General features: G+C 39.8%; 1 protein-coding gene across 3 annotated transcripts in view; it reads left to right on the top strand.

Annotated features, from left to right (window-relative positions):
• Nucleotides 1–18,507, top strand: part of LOC111259747 (gonadotropin-releasing hormone receptor) — a 37,028-nt gene extending 18,521 nt beyond the window's left edge. The window contains exons 5-7 of one of the 3 annotated variants that reach the window (XM_022831959.2): nucleotides 2,581–2,847; nucleotides 17,140–17,332; nucleotides 18,204–18,507. In XM_022831959.2, the coding sequence (XP_022687694.2) occupies nucleotides 2,581–2,847; nucleotides 17,140–17,332; nucleotides 18,204–18,249 (506 nt within the window). In that variant the 3' untranslated portion in view covers nucleotides 18,250–18,507. Of the gene's footprint in view, nucleotides 1–2,580; nucleotides 2,848–7,650; nucleotides 7,707–17,139 lie in introns of all 3 variants that reach the window. The other 2 variants (XM_086968003.1, XM_086968002.1) reach the window with 2 other exon arrangements.
• Nucleotides 18,508–18,514: the final 7 nt, after the last annotated feature.

Here is an 18,514-nt window from a genome sequence, read left to right as displayed (position 1 = left end):
ATGGTCTCGCACGACATATATATACAAGCTGACCCTTAGCTCGGCTCATAGCCTACGACTTTGGAGTCTCACTGGATAGTACTGCAAAGATAGTAAAATGCGCAAGCTCGGTGTCGAGCTAAATAACTTTAACTGTAGTTCGCGAACTTTCGACGGGTAATGCTATACTCGAGGACCTAATGACACTGCAAGGGTGACTGCACACTTAATGTGTCAAAATTTTAGATTCTTACTGCACCTACTTCGTTCCTATAACGGAAAAGCTATTTCCGCTACTATATGCCAATTGTTTCTGATTGTCTGAATTGCTAACAATGATTGCCCCTGTAGTGGGGTAGTCCAAGCTCCTGCAGAGAACTCACACAGACCAGACTCAAATAGGCTTGAGTTCAGTATTGGGGCAATTACCCATGTGACGATCGTTAACGTACTTCTTGACTTAGTGGAAAAAATGCTGTATTAAGTTAGTCTGAATAAAATGGCAATTACCTTTTACTTTTCAGTACCTGTTGCAGATTTGCACCACCTTGTTCTCTATTTGCTTTGGGTCAAATTGGTCATTATAAACTGTGTGTGTTGAATCTCTACTTGCCATTGGTGGTGCTGCAAGGAACTTGTCCCTTAGCGCAGAACGTGTTTGTTTAAGTTTGGCTTCAAAAGTGGACCGGTTTCCGAAAACACTAGTCGAGTGCACCAGTTCACTTCCACTGCACTATTATGAAAATTCATCATATATATTAAATTGCCGGACTCGAAGTTAAGTTTAAAAGAGTGTGGTGAAGATTCGTGTATTATATATCATATACATATACGGTATGCTACATGCAATATCGCCTATCGTAAATGTACTATAGAGCTAAGAGTTTCGAGTCGAAAGACACGAAATAGCTGACCATGTTTTAGTTAACTTACGTTCACGATAGACATTACAGGATGATCTTTGCCTGCACAGGTTAAAGTGGCCGTAAGTAAAAAAAAAAAAAGCACGCAGCTATTTGTTATCTTTCTTAACATAACTGTAACACTTGCATAGTTTAGTCTGACGAAACACCAGCCAATATTAAGTTGATTGTGTAATCTATAGTTACTTTAGCAAGGCATATGCGTAGAGCGAGGCTTCTTATATATAATAAAGAATCGTTTCGGCAAAAAAACTGCGCCTATTTTTCACTTATATGAGACTAGCTAGATTCCCTATTTCCTTTTTGTGATCTTACCTATATGATCCGCCCTTAAGACCAGATGTAGGCAAGGTTGAGGTCGCCCTAATCCTATATGAAAATTGAATTATTAAATAAATAAACACATCAGATTGACAGCTATCGAAAATAAAAATAGCTTCTATCATGTATGTACCCAGCAGTTTAAGGCGCATGGTCTAGAATCTGTAAATTATCAAATTTTCCTTGTAAATAAAAGATATGCAAACTGTTTTAATGGATGTTACTACAACAGGCTCATGAACCCCACGGCGAGGAAACACAACGCTTAGAAATAGCTATCTTAGCTGGGTGTCTAGGTGCGATCACTATACGGTGTCTCCGTTTATTCCCTGCATTTGTTGTTAAACGAACTAGCTATCATGATCGCTGTAAGTTAAAAATACTCTCGCTAGACCCGACAGTTTCATCATTAGCAGTTGATAACTCTGTAGCCGCAAAAGTAACACCTGCCCTTGGCCTACATCGCCGGCTTTCTTCATCCAAGTACAAGTGCGTTTACTGTTTAGGAGAAGCCCGACCTCCCCCTAACATTTTTGACGATCTGACACTCAGATCGTACAGGACAAGTAGCCGTCAGCTTTGTTTTTAAGGTTTGAAGTGCGATAATGCACCTCTCCGCATATGACACGTCAATGTAAAAAAGGCGCCATGGAACTTGTTGGATACTAGCAGAAGAGACCTATACCTAAATAGGATCGTGTCGTTTAGACTTCCCACTGATTCAAACTATGTGGGATGTATGGATCGGAGATTTGTTGGAGATTCCCTATTTTGAATGAAAAGTTTGGAAGCTAGCTAGCTCTGTGCGTGAAAATTTTACAGAACTTACTCTTGTTTTTAATAAGAGCGTATTATCTTCGCGTATCTATTATTTGTGTCCTATAGACGGACGTTTAGTTTATGCATAGGCCTCGAATTGAAAATAGGTGTTGCATTTCGATGAATCGCTGTTTTTAATAATCTGGTCTATGAGATTTGGTTCGGTAGCTAGAAGCTGGTTAAATCCTTTGTCGTAACAATTGTGCTAATATCCTGAAAAGGTTGTGGTAGAAATTGAATGAGATCTCGATTGTTATTTTAGTCCCACTTTTAACCTATAGTTTTTCAAAGAATGACTAAAACATACGTTCGAATTGAAGTTAATGTCGAAAGTGCCAAAAACAATAGTTTAATGAGCTATCTTAAATTTTTTAGCTAATATAAACAAGCAAAAGTGCATATAATTGCCTTTGTTTGAGTTCATATCGCCTCGTACTCACACTATATATACAACTACAAGTTGTAGGTAATACAACGTAATACGATATTGAGTCACCATAAATGTTTAATAATTAGTTTATCAACATTTTCTTGATAGGCACTCAGGGAGGCGTGTTACTGCTCGCCCGTGGCAGCGGCGTCGGCTGCAGTGTGTCGGCTACGTCATCTTCCTTGACGATGGAGCAACAACGTAAGCGATTGTTTAACCGTGCCAAGCGAAAATCACTTCTAATAACGCTTGTCATTGTGGCCGCTTTCGTCGTCTGCTGGACACCATACTACATGATGATGGTGATCTTTGTCTTCCTAGCTCCTGATGATCAGCAGCTTACCGAGGAACTGTCGGCAGCAATCTTCTTTTTTGGTAAGTAACTACATTATATGTACATTACGTTATACAATAGACCTCTGTTATTGAATTGAACGACTAAGAAATATATTGGTATTGTAGTACCGGAACTGAATCGCTGAGAACTTATTGTTAAAAAACAGTGATCTCTTTTCATCGAACTAATTCACTGAAATTCTGCAATCTAGTAAGGTTACACTGTTGACTTCTATTTATCGATAGGAGAAGAATGATTACATGTGTTGCTTGAAGTTTATAGCAGGCCATAGAAGCTACCTATTTACGAATTTTCAGAGACCTATATTGATACGACACCGATAGCTGAAAAAGTAACTTAATAAACTGGCTACGTTACCTGTTTTTTTCACCACTTGCATCCTAATTCCTACTACCTAAAACCTCACATGTACTTTATTAGAAAAGTTGAAAGAACTTTGATTATCCGAAAGTTGGCTTCAACTTCATATGGTATAGTTGAAAGTACAGGACATTAAACATTATTTGTAGTTTTACCCTGCTACCTAAGGTATACTATGCAGTTTTCATTTAAATTTCTGTCCCTAGTTATATACCATCTTTTGACAAGTTTTCTATAAATTGGTTTACTTCACACTGTATAAAATGATATAGTGATTAATCTTCTGTCACGGGCGATATTTTTAGTCTTGTTGTCTACTGAGATATAATATAGACATCTTTGGATATTCGACATATTTTTATTTTTGTCCATAATTTTTCCAAATATATATATATATCTATATATATATAAGGAATAAGGATGATAAACTTTCTTTGGTCGACTATACGAGGTATGTAATGGATTGGCGCTAACGATTATTCCAAGAATAACAAGTGTATTGATAGGTAATTATATATATATATATATATATATATATATACATATATATAGAGGCTAAGCTAAGCGAAAGCCGTTATTGTGCCATGACGTTATTGTACCTAAGGAACGAGAACTTTCGGGCTGCCACCTTTATCACTACCTTAGCTGGTCACGACTAATGTTTATACTCATAGCCATATTTATCATTCGACTTCTGATAAATTTCTTGCTTTGAACAAGCAACACGCTGGCGAACATGTCAGCGATGTTATCAAACGCTAACCACTTATTTATGTAGCTAAGCGCCATTGCAGTCATTTATGTGTTCTTGCAACTGTTAGTTCGTTAGGGTGTGCCCTGTATTATAGGCGGTCTACAGTTCAAGACGTGCCAATAGTGACTCACAGAAGCCGGAAACCACTACTCGGATAGTCGCAAGGCGAGCGATAAGCCATAGAAGGGAGATTTGTCTCAAAATCATGTCTAGTGGTTAGATGAGAACTGCCCTACGTGTAATCGTTCCTTGACAGAATAAGCCTTGCAAAGTGCCAGATGTACCGACTGATAATGCCCTCTGTTTGTTCTTGTTTAGTCAGTGGCTGATCCATTTCCACAATTAGCTAAATCCGGAATAATTTCAAAACAAAATACGTTATCGTTTCATATCCAAAACTGCATGGGTCTTTGCCACGCGGAAAGTTTGCTTAAGTTATTCTTAGCTCACAAATTAACTATCAAGCATGTTCGTTATTGCAGCGTGAGCCATGATTGCATGTATCGACGCCTCGTAACCAAGTTTTATGCTTTTCGTTTCATATAATTTCGGAGTGATTTGAGTTATTTTTTAGGATAATTATCGGGCCTTTATTTGTCGTAAGATCGAAAAGCAAAAAGATTTGCTCTTGTCCTTTGTTTGTGTCCTATTTGGCTTTACATAGTCGAGCGGTTATGCCAGAACAACTTCCGTGAGTGTGTATGATGTTTACTCTAGAATGTACGATGCCTTTCCCAGACATTACCACTTTATCCTGTATCTGTTCTTCGAGTTGTCCTTCAGTATTCGCAGAGGGGCGGCGTGGCCTGAATAGCGAATGTTGACCTCTCTGCTATGGCAACATGAGCACTTGAACGTTGACAAGTGTTCTACGAGTCTGTTTTGTAAACGTGTCAGAGAAACCCCAGATGAGTCCAGGAAGGCCTACCTTGGCTGGACCTTTTAGAAGAAGCAAGTCCTTGAAGCATTACCGAAATGATTTTGAAGATTTGTTCGCACAGTAAAAATAACCGGAAGTGTCTATAATATATATATATATATATATATATGTACATACATACATATGTTGTAGGCACATACAACAGACGGTACACGATGACAGAATAAGCATTAAGCCTAAGAGTTGTCGCAGCGAATACAAATATTAAGGCCGGGCCTTATGGTGGATCCTTTTCTTTTTTCAACGGGGCGTAGAACGGAACGTACTCGTTCGATCATGTTTACTTACCGGTTTATTCAGTTCATTTTTAGCTATCCGGCAAAGATCGGCCAATAAAGTCTTATACTAGGCTTTGATGAAGCCACATGATTGATTACCGGGTTGGGTGAGAACATTGCCGTGACTCCTACGAGTATTAATAGCATTACGGCTCCACACATTGAGCGCATCCTTGTTTTTCATTTCTAAATGCCGTTTCCCTCCGCTGAGCTTTTAAGCAGCAGAAGCAAGATGGTTAAAAGGCTCGACGAACTGCGGCAGTAGATGCCTAGGATTACTGATTTTGCTTTTTGTCCTTTTTGGTCGAAATAAATATTAACAGAAGGCAGCACAAAGTGAAAACGACGCAAGCGTCAGTATTTGTTCGCTATCGTAACAGGGAAAACGCTGTTGTCAGTGGTGGCAGTGACGGCGATGATGACAGCGGCGTGAACATCAACAACAAGTTACTGGGGGCTATCCCCGAAAGTACCACAGGGTTACAGTGGAGTTGTCCGATGTGGTCGGACCAGGCCATAAATGGAAAATGGGCTGGTCGGCTTATCGACCCGTAGCCGATTCGCCGGCTGTAAGCTACGCTGTCACTCAGAAACCCCTGCGAAGCTGATGGGAGGCTGCTAAGGGACAAAGAGCAGGAGATAAAAGTATGAAGTGCGACAATGACCGCTGCAGAGAACGAATCTATCATTTGGTGTTCTAACCAACTAAGAGAGATCTCGACACTTCTGTCTGCACATCCAACGTAGCAATGGCAGGCAGAGAAAGCCGAACATCAAAATAGCGCAATCAAGATTTTGTCGTTGGTGTTGAGAGACGCAAACGCGTACAAGCTACGAGATGGGAAGAGACGACAGTGAATGGTTTAACGAAAGTGATGAAATCTGGGTAGGCCTATAGGACGGAAGTCAGGAACGAGGAAAAACAGGACATGTCTATTGCTACAAAAGAAAATGAACGTATAGTCAGCCATCTATCTGTATCATATAGTTCTGTGTAAGGATGTTAATTTTATCGCATTGCTCGATAATTTGTTGTTTTTGAAAATCCGTTTTCTATACTATGGATTTTGCTGCCATTAGTGCTGCGATTAAATCGGAAACCGGCAAGGCAATAAAAGTATTTGGCAATAATGGATTCTTGTTGCAACATCGTTTTTAAGCAGATGTGACAGACACACCAACGATTACTCGGTCTTGCCGTTTCTTCCATATAAATAGATATGTCAGTGAGCCTATGGTGCCGATTAAGTTAGTCGTAGTTTTGTCAAAATACCTGCGTACTGGAAAGACCAACAAGGAAATAGTGTCAATATGAGAAATTCTACTTTAAAATAGAGAAAAAAATATTAGATAAGTTTCGGAGCATGCACGTAATAATGACAATATCATAAGATGTATATAAAAAATTATTTCGGCTCTACAAAGATGGTTGTCTTGTAGAGTTAAACTTTTCTATCGTTATTGTTTCGGTCCTGAATTTTCTTAGCTTTACGATTTTATGTCACTTGCGATATCTATTAGATGGCTGAATTTTATACGCGACCCTTTTTGATTAAAGTTAATTGACCTTAACCTGATCGTTTCCAGCAGACGCTATATCTTCGTCATCTCCAATTACCTGGCCCAACTGCAGACTATACTGCAACACACTTATTCCATAGACGTCACGTGATGATCTTCTCACTTAGCAGGGAGCTAACATAGGAAAAAAGTTCAGTCTTTAGGAGGCTAGCAGTTCCTGGGAAGAATCCACTGGTTTTTGTTGGGACTTTATGGGATTGTCGCGAATAAGCTTTGCTTCATCCGACTTCTGCAGGCGGTGGCCGATCTTGTATGTGTCCTTGATTATTTAGATGCTGCTGTCTCGGTGTTTCCTCAACGATTATATCAACACGACAGAACTAGATTGATTTTTCTTGCTACGGATTCGTTGCAGCAGCGATAGAAATGACACATTTGCGGCATTTTTAATTTATAAATGTCAACCCGTTTATACCTAGGCTGTCTTTGTTATAAGGCAATACCCTTCAAAAACACCTCGATTTGCTCGACTGTCGTTGATCTGTAGAAGTTTTTAGCGAACGCCCGCTTTACAGGACCAGGGAATTTACCTTAAAGATTTGTTTCTAAATGATAAACTTTGTCAGTTCAATGCTTTAATTCAGCGTTGAAATCACACATTTTACAATCTCATTGTGGGCGTAGCAATACTTTTCGCACTTTATCTCACTCATAAACATACTGTAGGTAGTTAACTATAGTCCCAGATGAGTCCCTAGGGGTGGGGCAGACCACAGCCATCAATAAGGCCAGTGCTGGTCCAGGTGAGGTGTTCGGTTAAAGGGAAGTCGATTGAGAACAGGTCAAACTGAATGAGTTTAATATGACCTGGAAGAGTAGTCAGGGAAGCGATAGAGAAAGCAGACGAGCAAGCCGAGGAGTAAAGGAAGAGGTAAAGGGATTTACCACTGTATGAATGATTTTTCAGTTGGATCTGGTTCCTGCACGAACATGTACTGGCAGAATAGAGCTAACTTGCAAAAAGTAAGTGTCTTTTGTTCCCGTTACCTAATTAGTCTTTTTCTTTTTCGTTTTTTTTTTTTGTGTTAAAGGATCGGTGTTAGTGTGGACAGTTTCGCTATTATTTATGGCTGGTTATAAGAAGGTACAATGGTAAAGGCCTCTAGATGCCATTTAGTGGTTTACCAAGAACTAAGTCCCAACCTTTTTTTTATACAAGACTAATACTGTCCCATGAAACTACCTATGCGGATCCGGTCGACTATTTGCTTGTTCTTGCCAGCGTACAGAGCACTTCTTACAAGTATCACTGAAACAACACTGAAATACGTGAAACGTAAGTGGGCGTAATCTCATGGAAAGTAAAAACTTCCTAGTCGCCTTTTCACTTTTGGTAAACTGATTTTTGCTAATGAGTCCAGAGTTAATTCGTGTTCGGAAGCTGCTCATTGTCCGTATAATATAGAGCGATGAAACATCGTATCAGGAAAAACGTGCCACGGTTCATTTTATCGCTATCCGACTCGATTGTCCTCCTGTTACAAATCTACCTCATCGACTTTAACATGCGGATCGGTTTCTCCTTATACGAATCGAGGCACTCTAAGCTATTCTCGCCAGTCTTATTGTCGGCACAGGATAATCCATTTGTGAAAGGGCAACCGTATCAAAACATCAACAGCAGCTTTCGTCTCGTTGCCATAGCAACCAACTGTGCAAAACAGACAAACTTCAACGAAAGAACGAACCAACATTCAATAATTCGACGGAATTAACTGAACACTGAATATTTCTTCTAGCTTTGGCAGAAAATATCCTACTTTCACGATGGCACCTAGTTGGAACGTGAATCGAAAATCCTGTAGCAGGAATGAGACGCAATGCGTGATCAGGAAGCAAGAAAGTTTGATTCCTTTTTCAAAAAAAGAAAAAAAACAAGCTCGTTTGCAACCAGTATGTTAGATAAGCGTGGAACAAATGTATAGCAATTCGAGACGAACTTCGGGTTCTGAATTTGACGGAATAACATACAACATTTATATTTGAATACGATAAATTTTGGTCCATTATACACAATTAGATGATTGAATGTTTTGCACTGACTCTGGCATAGTTATTTTGCCATGTGAATTTCCTTTTCCTTCCAGTTATTTAAGTTGAGCAGCACGATTTTCGCGGAGTTCTTTATATTTAACAAAAAACCTTAATTGTTCTATGAGCTATAGAATTTTTCATCATTTGTGATCCGAACGAACGTATATCATAGCCTCAATCTGTTTTATTGTAATTTCCTGTAGAGTTCGCACGAGTGGGTTCAGGGTCTTAGATCCTTCTATAATTAAGGGAGAAAATAGTCTAATTATATTTTAAACTACTTTTTACATTTCGTCTCGCTGTCCAGCACTTCATAATACAAATGGGAAAAGATCATTAGAGAGTCCAAATGAGTACGTCAAATGCTTTTATTTGTTTACGGTTTTGATAGACGGCAATATTCTTCACTTTTGGGATACTTGGCAGAACAAATTGATCTCATCTTCTTAATTTTCGCAGTTTTGAACGATACGTATGGAAGCTTCAGTACAATTAGTTGGGTGTCACAGGTTAGAATAGATCGTGATCAGATTGAATGAAACGACAGCTTCTCTATGCTTTCCTGAGCTCGCCGTTACGGTACTAAAAAAAAAAGCAAAAATTTACTCGAATTCACCGCATTCTACGTTTTCCAAAATCCTTGAAGATCTTAAATTTTCGGGCCTGCAATGGTTTCTATTAAGGTAAGGACGAAGGGAATGACTTATACGTGAGTGTGCCGATTTGGTGAGCATTTGTAACCATTTCTCATGAATGAACGAAAGCATTAGCGAGGTACGCTAAAGGCAGCGGGCGAGCCTGCCGAGGCAGAACTCAAGATGTCAAACAAGATCCGGTATTTCCTTCACAGATGGAGAACCTGCCGCCATATGATACACGATCATCTTATGTATGAAATGGCATTCTCGGATGTAGGTTTTGTCATACTGTGGCTATAAGCATTAGTCAGCTTAATTGAGATCCATCTTAGCTAATTGACTTGATGCGGGAAGCGTTACACGCAAAGTATCTGATCGTATTCGTCCAAATGCCCATCTTCGAAACGTTATCCGTATACAGACGAGATGATTCCAACCCTGTGTACGTACGCTTACGGGATACGATGAATCGATTTTCAATGCATGTATCACAGGACGTTTTAGTTCAAGTTAGGGGTGGATATCTGGGAACTACGTGAGGATAATTTTAAAGTTGAATAGCGGATTTGAAGTGATAAACACTAATGAGTTTGTCATACCTGTCGAACGGACGCTAAGATTATTAGTCAATTATAACGCCCCGTAGGGCACGGCTGACGGAAAAGAATAAAAGAAACGACCAAAGCCAATGTTTACAATATGAGACACTTATTTTTGCTTGTGTCTTCCTATCGGCGTGTGTGGATTTGATATGTGATATAATCATCCGTTCGATTAATTTCAGTCAGTACAGTGAACGAACAGATCTATATACCCAATTTACCCAATTTAGTTTACCCAATACCCAATTTAGTGACGGATAAATGTCGTCTAAGGTTGTTCTTTCCTCGCTGAGTAATGCTGCTACTGGAGCCAGCGGCCGCTATGAGCGGGACGAAACTTTCTTACGTGAGCAAAACGTAAATACTTTAACATACTATTTATGGAAGCGATTTTAAAAAATATTTAGTATTGTTTGTTAGTCGAGCTGTTTTTTAGATGATATCGTTGCTGGGACTTCTGACGCTACCGCTGGGTTTTTTTTGGTCGCGGGTAGAATACATCACCTGTAGTAGCTATAAGGTAAGTCTGAAAGGCACAACGCTCTTAGCTACGACGAGTTAGTTACCACTATTGTTATAGGATGACTGATATCTGTCGCTTCGATATCAGTGAAAACTAGCCGTCTTTTTTTTTGTGCACTAGTGCTCATAGAACACCTGAGGAACGTATAAACGGTGTAGTTAGTCGTCTCCCGATCAGCAAAGATCGCGCCTGTTTACTCTTGATGATTACAACTGTGGATCAACTGTATTTCTTCGGCGATTCCCTTAAAGGCTAACGTGTTATCTAAAGGAACGTTTGCTATTATTAAGCGTCGATTGATGAATCTGCATAAAAAAAAAAAGCAGGAATCTGTACGTTCAGTACTCACTCAAAATAGCTCTTATTATTATGTACCATCACGTTTCTCGTTTCTGTTAATTCGGCAATAACTAAAACTTGCAAAGCCAAGTATTGTATTCGCGAATATAGGACTAGCTAGGACTCGCGGGGATTGCAAGAGCTTAAAGAGAACGTTACACTGGGTAAGGACTGATCTTGTTACGGCTTTCTTTGAAGAGAATTAGACGCAACGATCGAAGATAATGTAATTTTTTCGCCACCGGCCTGAAGACATTCAATCTATCAGCGATTAACTTTACGAATTGGTTACCGCCTGGCAGTAGGATTAGCTATTTTACGTCATAGAAGAATTACGTTCTTAGCCGCGATTTGCACTGGGGTTGGGCACGACAATGTCTCCGCTTTTATGCTTTGAGTCCTGCGATTTTTCGCATTCGTCAGTGAAACGCGCAACTTATGTCAGTGTACGCAGGGTTTTAGGCCAACTGGGAAATAGGATCGACCCCCAACTAGATCGTAGGTATTGATGACTAGTTCAATGAATGATACATTTAATGAAACAACCCACAAATCCGACTTTTTCATTCATTGATCGAATTATTTAGCAACTGAGCTTTTATTTAGGATGCGTCTTCATAAAATACGTTTGCTAACTCGATACATGGCGGGCCTTCAAGTCAAAGATATACCGATTACGCAACGCCAGATCATTTTTAAATTGTTTTATAATGTTTATATAGAAACTGGCTTTTACCGATTTGGTTGATTACACATGTCTTAACTGCGTTAGTTAAACTGTTTGTGAGGTATGTTTCATTTTCCCGAGTTCTCGCTTATTCTTACAGATATTCTGGTCGTAAGGAAAATCGCTCTAATCTTGAAATAGAAAAGTTTGATCTTAATAGGTATAACTTAGCAGTTTGTATGACGAATGAGCATATGAAAGAAATGTGGGCGAGCAGTTTCGTGTTGCTTCTGCACCCATCCACTGGCTCGCACCGTTGAATGTAAAGGTTTTTTTCGCACAACATGCTGGTTAATTAAAGCTAACGACCGCTGGGTTTGTACTGAATTGTGCGCCTCGAAATTTAGCAGATGATCTGTATGGCTAGTGAGCATCGATTTATCCTAGTAGAGGAAGATTTTTACTTGGATTATGACTAGAGTCGAAATATTCAAGAGGCCGAATACTTCTGCCAGGTTCTTTAATGAAGTCCTTTTCGGGTATGGACACGTCCAGCGCCCAACTGTATGAACAAAAATTTGCGAACCAATCAATAAATTGGAAGAACACTTTTTTAAAGAAATGTCTTCACAAATACGACATTTTTGTTGATTTGCCGGCTATACTGCCAGATAATATTATTACATTATTTTATTCGTGTATTCAGCTCGCGTGCATGCAAACGCTAGCTTTAGACCGTAAATTATATGCATTATGCTCATAACAAAAGTAATCCTCCAGCTGAGCTGTGGTGCTCTATTAGTTACCTAAATCTGTACTTTAATGAGACTTTACAAAAAAAAAAAAAGCAAAAATCCTTTCGTTTTGTCATGCTTGTTCTAAGATTAAGGCAACGTAACGTATGCTGCTAAAAGTACTTTACACCGATACTCTATTGAAATCATTCATTCCTTCGATTTAATCTGGTTCCTGCCTCCTAAGTGTTGTTTTCTTTGCGACGTATCCTGGCCGTAATAGGAGCAACCGAGTATTTTTAACTAAGTTTTTATTTCTGATGTTCCTTAAATCGCACAAGAAAATTTAACCAGGTCAACGTATTCAGCGGTTTAGGTTTAAAAATTGCCCGCTCGTTCTTGATTCACCTGTTTTGAAAAGATGAAATTATTCAGTCCGATAGTTCCAGTGATCCGATTTTGATGGCGGCGGCAGTGGTGATAGCGGCTTTAAGAGTAACAGGATCATGGCGTCTATCACGGCGATGCAGGATCTAGAAGAGGAATGGCACTCCTGGAAATGACATTCAGGTGATTGTTAAAGAACAGAAACGAGCAACGATTCTGGGGTTGAAGTTGTTCCTGCGAAGTCCACACCTACGACCATACAAACCAACAAACGTCAGAAGGTGTCTACGCAGAAAAACTCAATAGTTATTATTTCAGCGGAAACTGATTGAATGGCCCCTTGAAAACTCATCTAACATAACTTGTAAGAACAAAAAGACGAGATGGATATTGCCTATTTATTTCAAACGGTCATTTTCAAGCCCATAGAAAATTAACTGGTAACTAATAAGGGCGTAAAATGGCGGAGCTTTAATCTTATTGAGAACTGTTCAGACAAACCTTCGCAAACCTTTACGATGTGGTGTATAGCAGCGTGGCTGACCGCATATGTTTCATTGCATGTGCCTAATTCAATGTTAACAGGGGTTCAAAGGTGCGTGAGGGGCTTATGAGAAGCCACCTTAAACAGAAAAGCCCTTAGTCTGAAGTAGTCTTGACACCGAAGCTCAGCTGTTGCCGAATAGAGAAGAATCTTGGTCCTGAAATTCTATTAAACGAATACTTTTTTCGGAAATTTAAGATTTTGTCTCGTACTGTGAGAACCTCATCTATTAAGCCTCGGATACGATATTCTTCACCTTTAGGTCAGAATTAATCCTTGTATTATTTCAAACAAAGTTTGTGGGAACAGGCACTTGTCTGGAATTCTTTAGCCGCATCGTGCTTTAAACTTTTTGTCACTGTTTTCGCCCCGCGGCGGCTCAATCCACTCCTACAACCTACGCATCTATTTATCAGTGACCCGTGTGTCTTTGTATGCCGATTCGTCCCAAAAACACTGTGAGTCTTCGATTTACCGTATGATTTACGGCAGTGACTGCATTTAATATCTTTAGAGTAACGCATGTGTCTTAGTAAAATTTAACTGCCAGTATAGAATTTAACACACGGGATATAGTTTGCGATAAACAAGTTATTAAACGTATTAATGCATATTTTCACCGTATCGTCTCATGTGCCGTTGCCTATTCATACCACTGAAGATACAGTTTGAAATTTTCGCCAATGTCTCTGCCTCGTTAGCACAAACAGAAAGTACTCCTAAATGGTGCAGAACGCTTATAAAAAACAATAGCCGTTAACAGCTTAAATAATTACCGTCATAACAGCAATAGCAATAAAAATTCCAACTCTGAATTGCGATGCCTCACAAGCGAACGCTATCGGATGCGGAAAGAGTACCATTTAGTTTTAGGAGCGATATCTTCCAAGCGGATACAAAAGGTGCTCTTCTGTCGCCTGTTGCGGACAAAGGCCTGCAGCTAAGTTGACGAACAAGCATAGGTATTGATTATCTAACGAATTTTCATCTGGTCTAGCCGTGTAGCTCCTGTATCATTTGAAAAAAACCGATGAAAATCATTAAAGTACATGGAGAATCATCTGAAAGAGCTGTTTGTAAAGGCACGTGACATGTTGACGACGAATATTTACAGCTCTGCTCTACAACATTGACAGGCTGAAAAAATCATTAATACGACGGGTGCAGCAGAGGACTTGAATGGCGATCAAAAGCTAGTTTTAATTTATTGTCAATTTAATTGCTATTACTTTAAATTAGATAATTAGCCCTTATATTTAGATACATTGGACATACCTGTCCAGCTCGTACGTGCCTCTAATACGATACACGCAGAGCTTATACCGTATTACAACCAAAATCAATTAACCCACAATGAACCAACATAACTTATGTTAACCGTAATAGCTCATGTAAACCCACCGTGCAGGTCTGAATAAGGCAAATGTTTTTGTCGTTTGCTGTCCAGAGAAACATATGCACGTACACCTATGGGTGTACATAGAACGACGAGCTGATACTGAGAATTGAAATTGTATAAAACAGCGCGGACTAAATGACAGGACTAAGGAATAAAGCAAGCAAACGTATAGAAAAAAAAAAAAAACACAGAACAATCGAAGCTGGCCAAAAATGCCAAAAAAAGAAGGTCGCGTGATCAGGCAGAAACTGCTCAGCTGACAGGCAACTGTCGACAAAGAACAATGACATATGGTTGAAAACGAACAAAAGCTAAATGACGTTCCATGTAGCCAGCAGAGAGAACGAAATTACGCGAGCGACACGTGGTGAAACACATACGCTACTAAAAGCAATATAATTTTTGTATGTAAACGCTAGAAAACATCGCATGTATCTGATTTCGAGACCATGTTCGACGTTAGATTTGAAAAAATATCGAAAAATCTATCCGGGATACAGTCTTTTTATAGAAGCGGTCTTTCACTAAGAGAAAGGATTTCATGCAATAAGCATCAAGACATTACGAGAAAAAGCGACGAAAACATACGGACTCGAATTTCGAACGGCGCCAGAGCTTGAAAGCGAGCCAAAATAGAGCAGACGACACAAGGCGTGACATAGGCTCAAGTGAATTTCGAGACGAACGCGGCATAGCCGTTATTCATCTATCCACGATAGATGGTAATCTTAAGTAGAAAACCAAGTTGTGCACATTAGAAACAGCATAACAACAGAGTAAGGCGCGGTCCGCACCGTGTCGAAATAAATATACTGGCCCTATCCGGGTCGATGGATAAAATAAATGGAAACGAGAATATACAGTCAGTAGTTCATGGTGGAAACTCGGGTGTACGAGATCTTTCCGCTGCTCAGCGGTGGTCAGAACATTGTCTGTATATACTGCCTTTAAAAACTGAAATTTTAGTAAACAGCGCCTTCAAACACGAGCGGAAATTATAGGATCTCAGATTATTATGACGGCGGTGACACGATTGGTGATCGATTGCGGTGAGAAACAGCGGAAGATGAAATGCCCATCCTATTTTGATTAAGAACAAATAAAAAAAAAACTAACAGGTATATCAGTGTAACGCTGGCAACGATGAAACAACTGTACTGTACTGCTGTTGTACGACGGTTGTTCAATAGCAGCATGACGAAACAATGGCAATAAAGTTTTGAAAAGAAGAATTATAAGATGTCGAAACGGTCACGGGGAAAGACGTTATCAGCTCGATTTGATGGTACTATACGATGTAATAACGGACCTAGAGCCCTCGTTGCTGGGTGGGGGTCGAAAATTAGGCGAAGCGGGCATTGCAGCAAGAGAGAATGCCCTACTTTAAGATGAACCAAATCTCTCATTGGTCTAAAAATTCGTCCACGGCAAAACTACTTATCAGTTCAGTAGTCGTAACCTTTACGAGGCTCGAGTACGTATATTTAAGGGAGTGAGGCAAAAATAACAGCCGGCTGTATTGCAACCCTGTTGTACCTGCACAGACTTCATTCAACTATGAAATCTTAACTTACCAAGAAGTTCGCAATAAACCGTTGGCTGTTATTTTTTCTGACACAGTATCTACTATCGCTGGCCTAATTGAACTTTCTCAACTTCAATTCGCTCTGAAAACAGAATTGAAATAAAGTGTGGCATAGTAATAGCGTGACAGCCAAACTAACGCACTGCGGATCATGAAAAAAAAGAATACTTGCCCATTGCCATATCGCCTATTAGCAAAATTCAGCAGATATCATGGAACAAATACGTATACATTCAACGCGTTCGGCTTTAACAGGAAAGTCAATACACTGAAGAGAATATAATAAATTGTATGACAAAACCATATGTTTCTATAACTATCACAGTAAATATCAAGAAGAAATATCACAGGATCTCTATAATTATATTTAGACAGTTCCGTGCCCGAATGGAGTAAGCAGTAGCGCTGGAGGATTGGAAAAAAAAATGGCCGCGATTCAAATGTTGCCGGGCCCATGCAAATCGATGCCGTGTAAAATCATTATATTTTTATGCGTTTTTCGTTGTCGTCATCTGCCTAGTTATGATCATTTCGTTTACTGCTGTCGAACTATGGTATTGGAACACGTTGTACAAGCTGCAAGATCTATAGCCAGGTTTAATTGCGGTCCCTTCATTAGTGCTGGGTCGGTTGCCGGCACGTTAGCTAACGCCAGACCCTGAGCGTATGCGATGTCAGACAGTAATCTCTCAAGGCACCCTTGAGAACACTGATCCACCATTTCATCTCACCGGTATGTAGGTGTAACTTGTAGTTTTCGAAGTAATCGATGCAACGGTACAAATCGTTCTGCACGCGTCCGTCATAATAATAGTAGTAATGATAATAATAAACCTTCCTTGAGTGTTTGCAAAATGCAGTGCTCTTCGTACCTGCTAGGGGTGACATCTCATTAAGCCGTAGAGGCTTAACCCGCTAAATTGCAGTCCTTTATCATATTCTAGGCAGTTCAACGGCGTTGATTAACCCGCTCATCTATGGAGTATTTCATCTTCGGCGCAATCGACGAGGACCCGTTCGTGGCGTCTTGCGTACGGTAGCTTCTCAAGGTTTCTCGGAGCGGGACGCCGATTCGAGGGTAACAACCGCGAGCTCCCGTAAAATGCAGCGAGATCCAGCTTCGTCGAATTCGCTTAGGTACAATATAACAACTATTCAACAGGATCTAAGCAATGGGTTAAGCCATTCCTACGGGCAACTTCGATGAGTGTTGGCAGGTGCATAAGAGCTGTGAGCTTCTAGCGCCAATTACAGAAAATTGTTGAGGCATTATGATCTGTGGTTGGTAATATTGTGTAAGACAAATCTCTATAAACAGACTGCAAGCAAAATAAGATACGCCGTTACTATCCTTCGCACAAGATCGAAAAACAGTCTGAGAATGTGCGTGTGTGTGTTTATACATACAAATGTATTTAAACGTAAGATAAGAGCACTCGAATTAAGTCACATTTTACCTTTCGACTGAAGGCAGCTTTAAGAATACTCGGTTTACTATTGACAAATACCTGTACGGCTACAGTAAACATTATATACGGGATGACTTCAATTATAATCCAAGTTACAACTTATATAGAACGTTCGATAACGCTTAAAAAGTCGCATGTTATGATATCACTACGTCGCCTGTGAATATACTATACGTTATACCTAGATATGAATTACTGCGTGGTATCAGATCGGGGACGAGTTCCTGCCTTGTCTTCGTTCTCATGTCACCGTGACGTCATTCATTTTGAAGAGAAAGCTTGGTGAGCCCTGTAAACGGCGCTGCCCTCATGACATGCCCTGTAACATTCGAAAGCTAGAAAACACGAAATAAAAAACAATGAATACAAATGATCATACAGAATAGATATAACCGGACCGCGCAGTCAAGCCACGACTGTAGCGGAAACTTGCATCCAATGGCTCTGTTTTGATCTGTTATTAATCGATATTGGCAAGCATTGTTACTGACAGGCAGCAAGCTTGACATTTATTTTGCATCTTTATTATATCGTTGCAGGAGAAACAACGGGACAGACACACAGATAAACAGTGGGAAAAAGTGATCCACGTGAAAGCTCGCTGACTGTAATGATTAGAATGCGCACCTCTACATTTTTATTTCTATTCCCCATTTGTTTGAAAGAGTCTGATGCATCGCGTTTAATATCTAGCGCTTTACGTATGCGACACGAGCGCCGTATTCAGCTAATTTTGTCACGCACGATTCTAAAAACGAACTTCAAGGAACGAAAATAATACATAATTCTGCGGCTAGCTCCAAACACGGTATATTACGTAACTGTATAACAATTAGGAAACAACTTAATT

The sequence above is a fragment of the Varroa jacobsoni genome, unplaced genomic scaffold (assembly GCF_002532875.2).
Source record: "Varroa jacobsoni isolate VJ856 unplaced genomic scaffold, vjacob_1.0 scaffold_362, whole genome shotgun sequence".
In the NCBI taxonomy this organism is placed as follows: Eukaryota; Metazoa; Arthropoda; class Arachnida; order Mesostigmata; family Varroidae; genus Varroa; species Varroa jacobsoni.
Note: the sequence above shows the minus strand (reverse complement) of the source record. Positions and strands in the feature narration are given on the sequence as shown.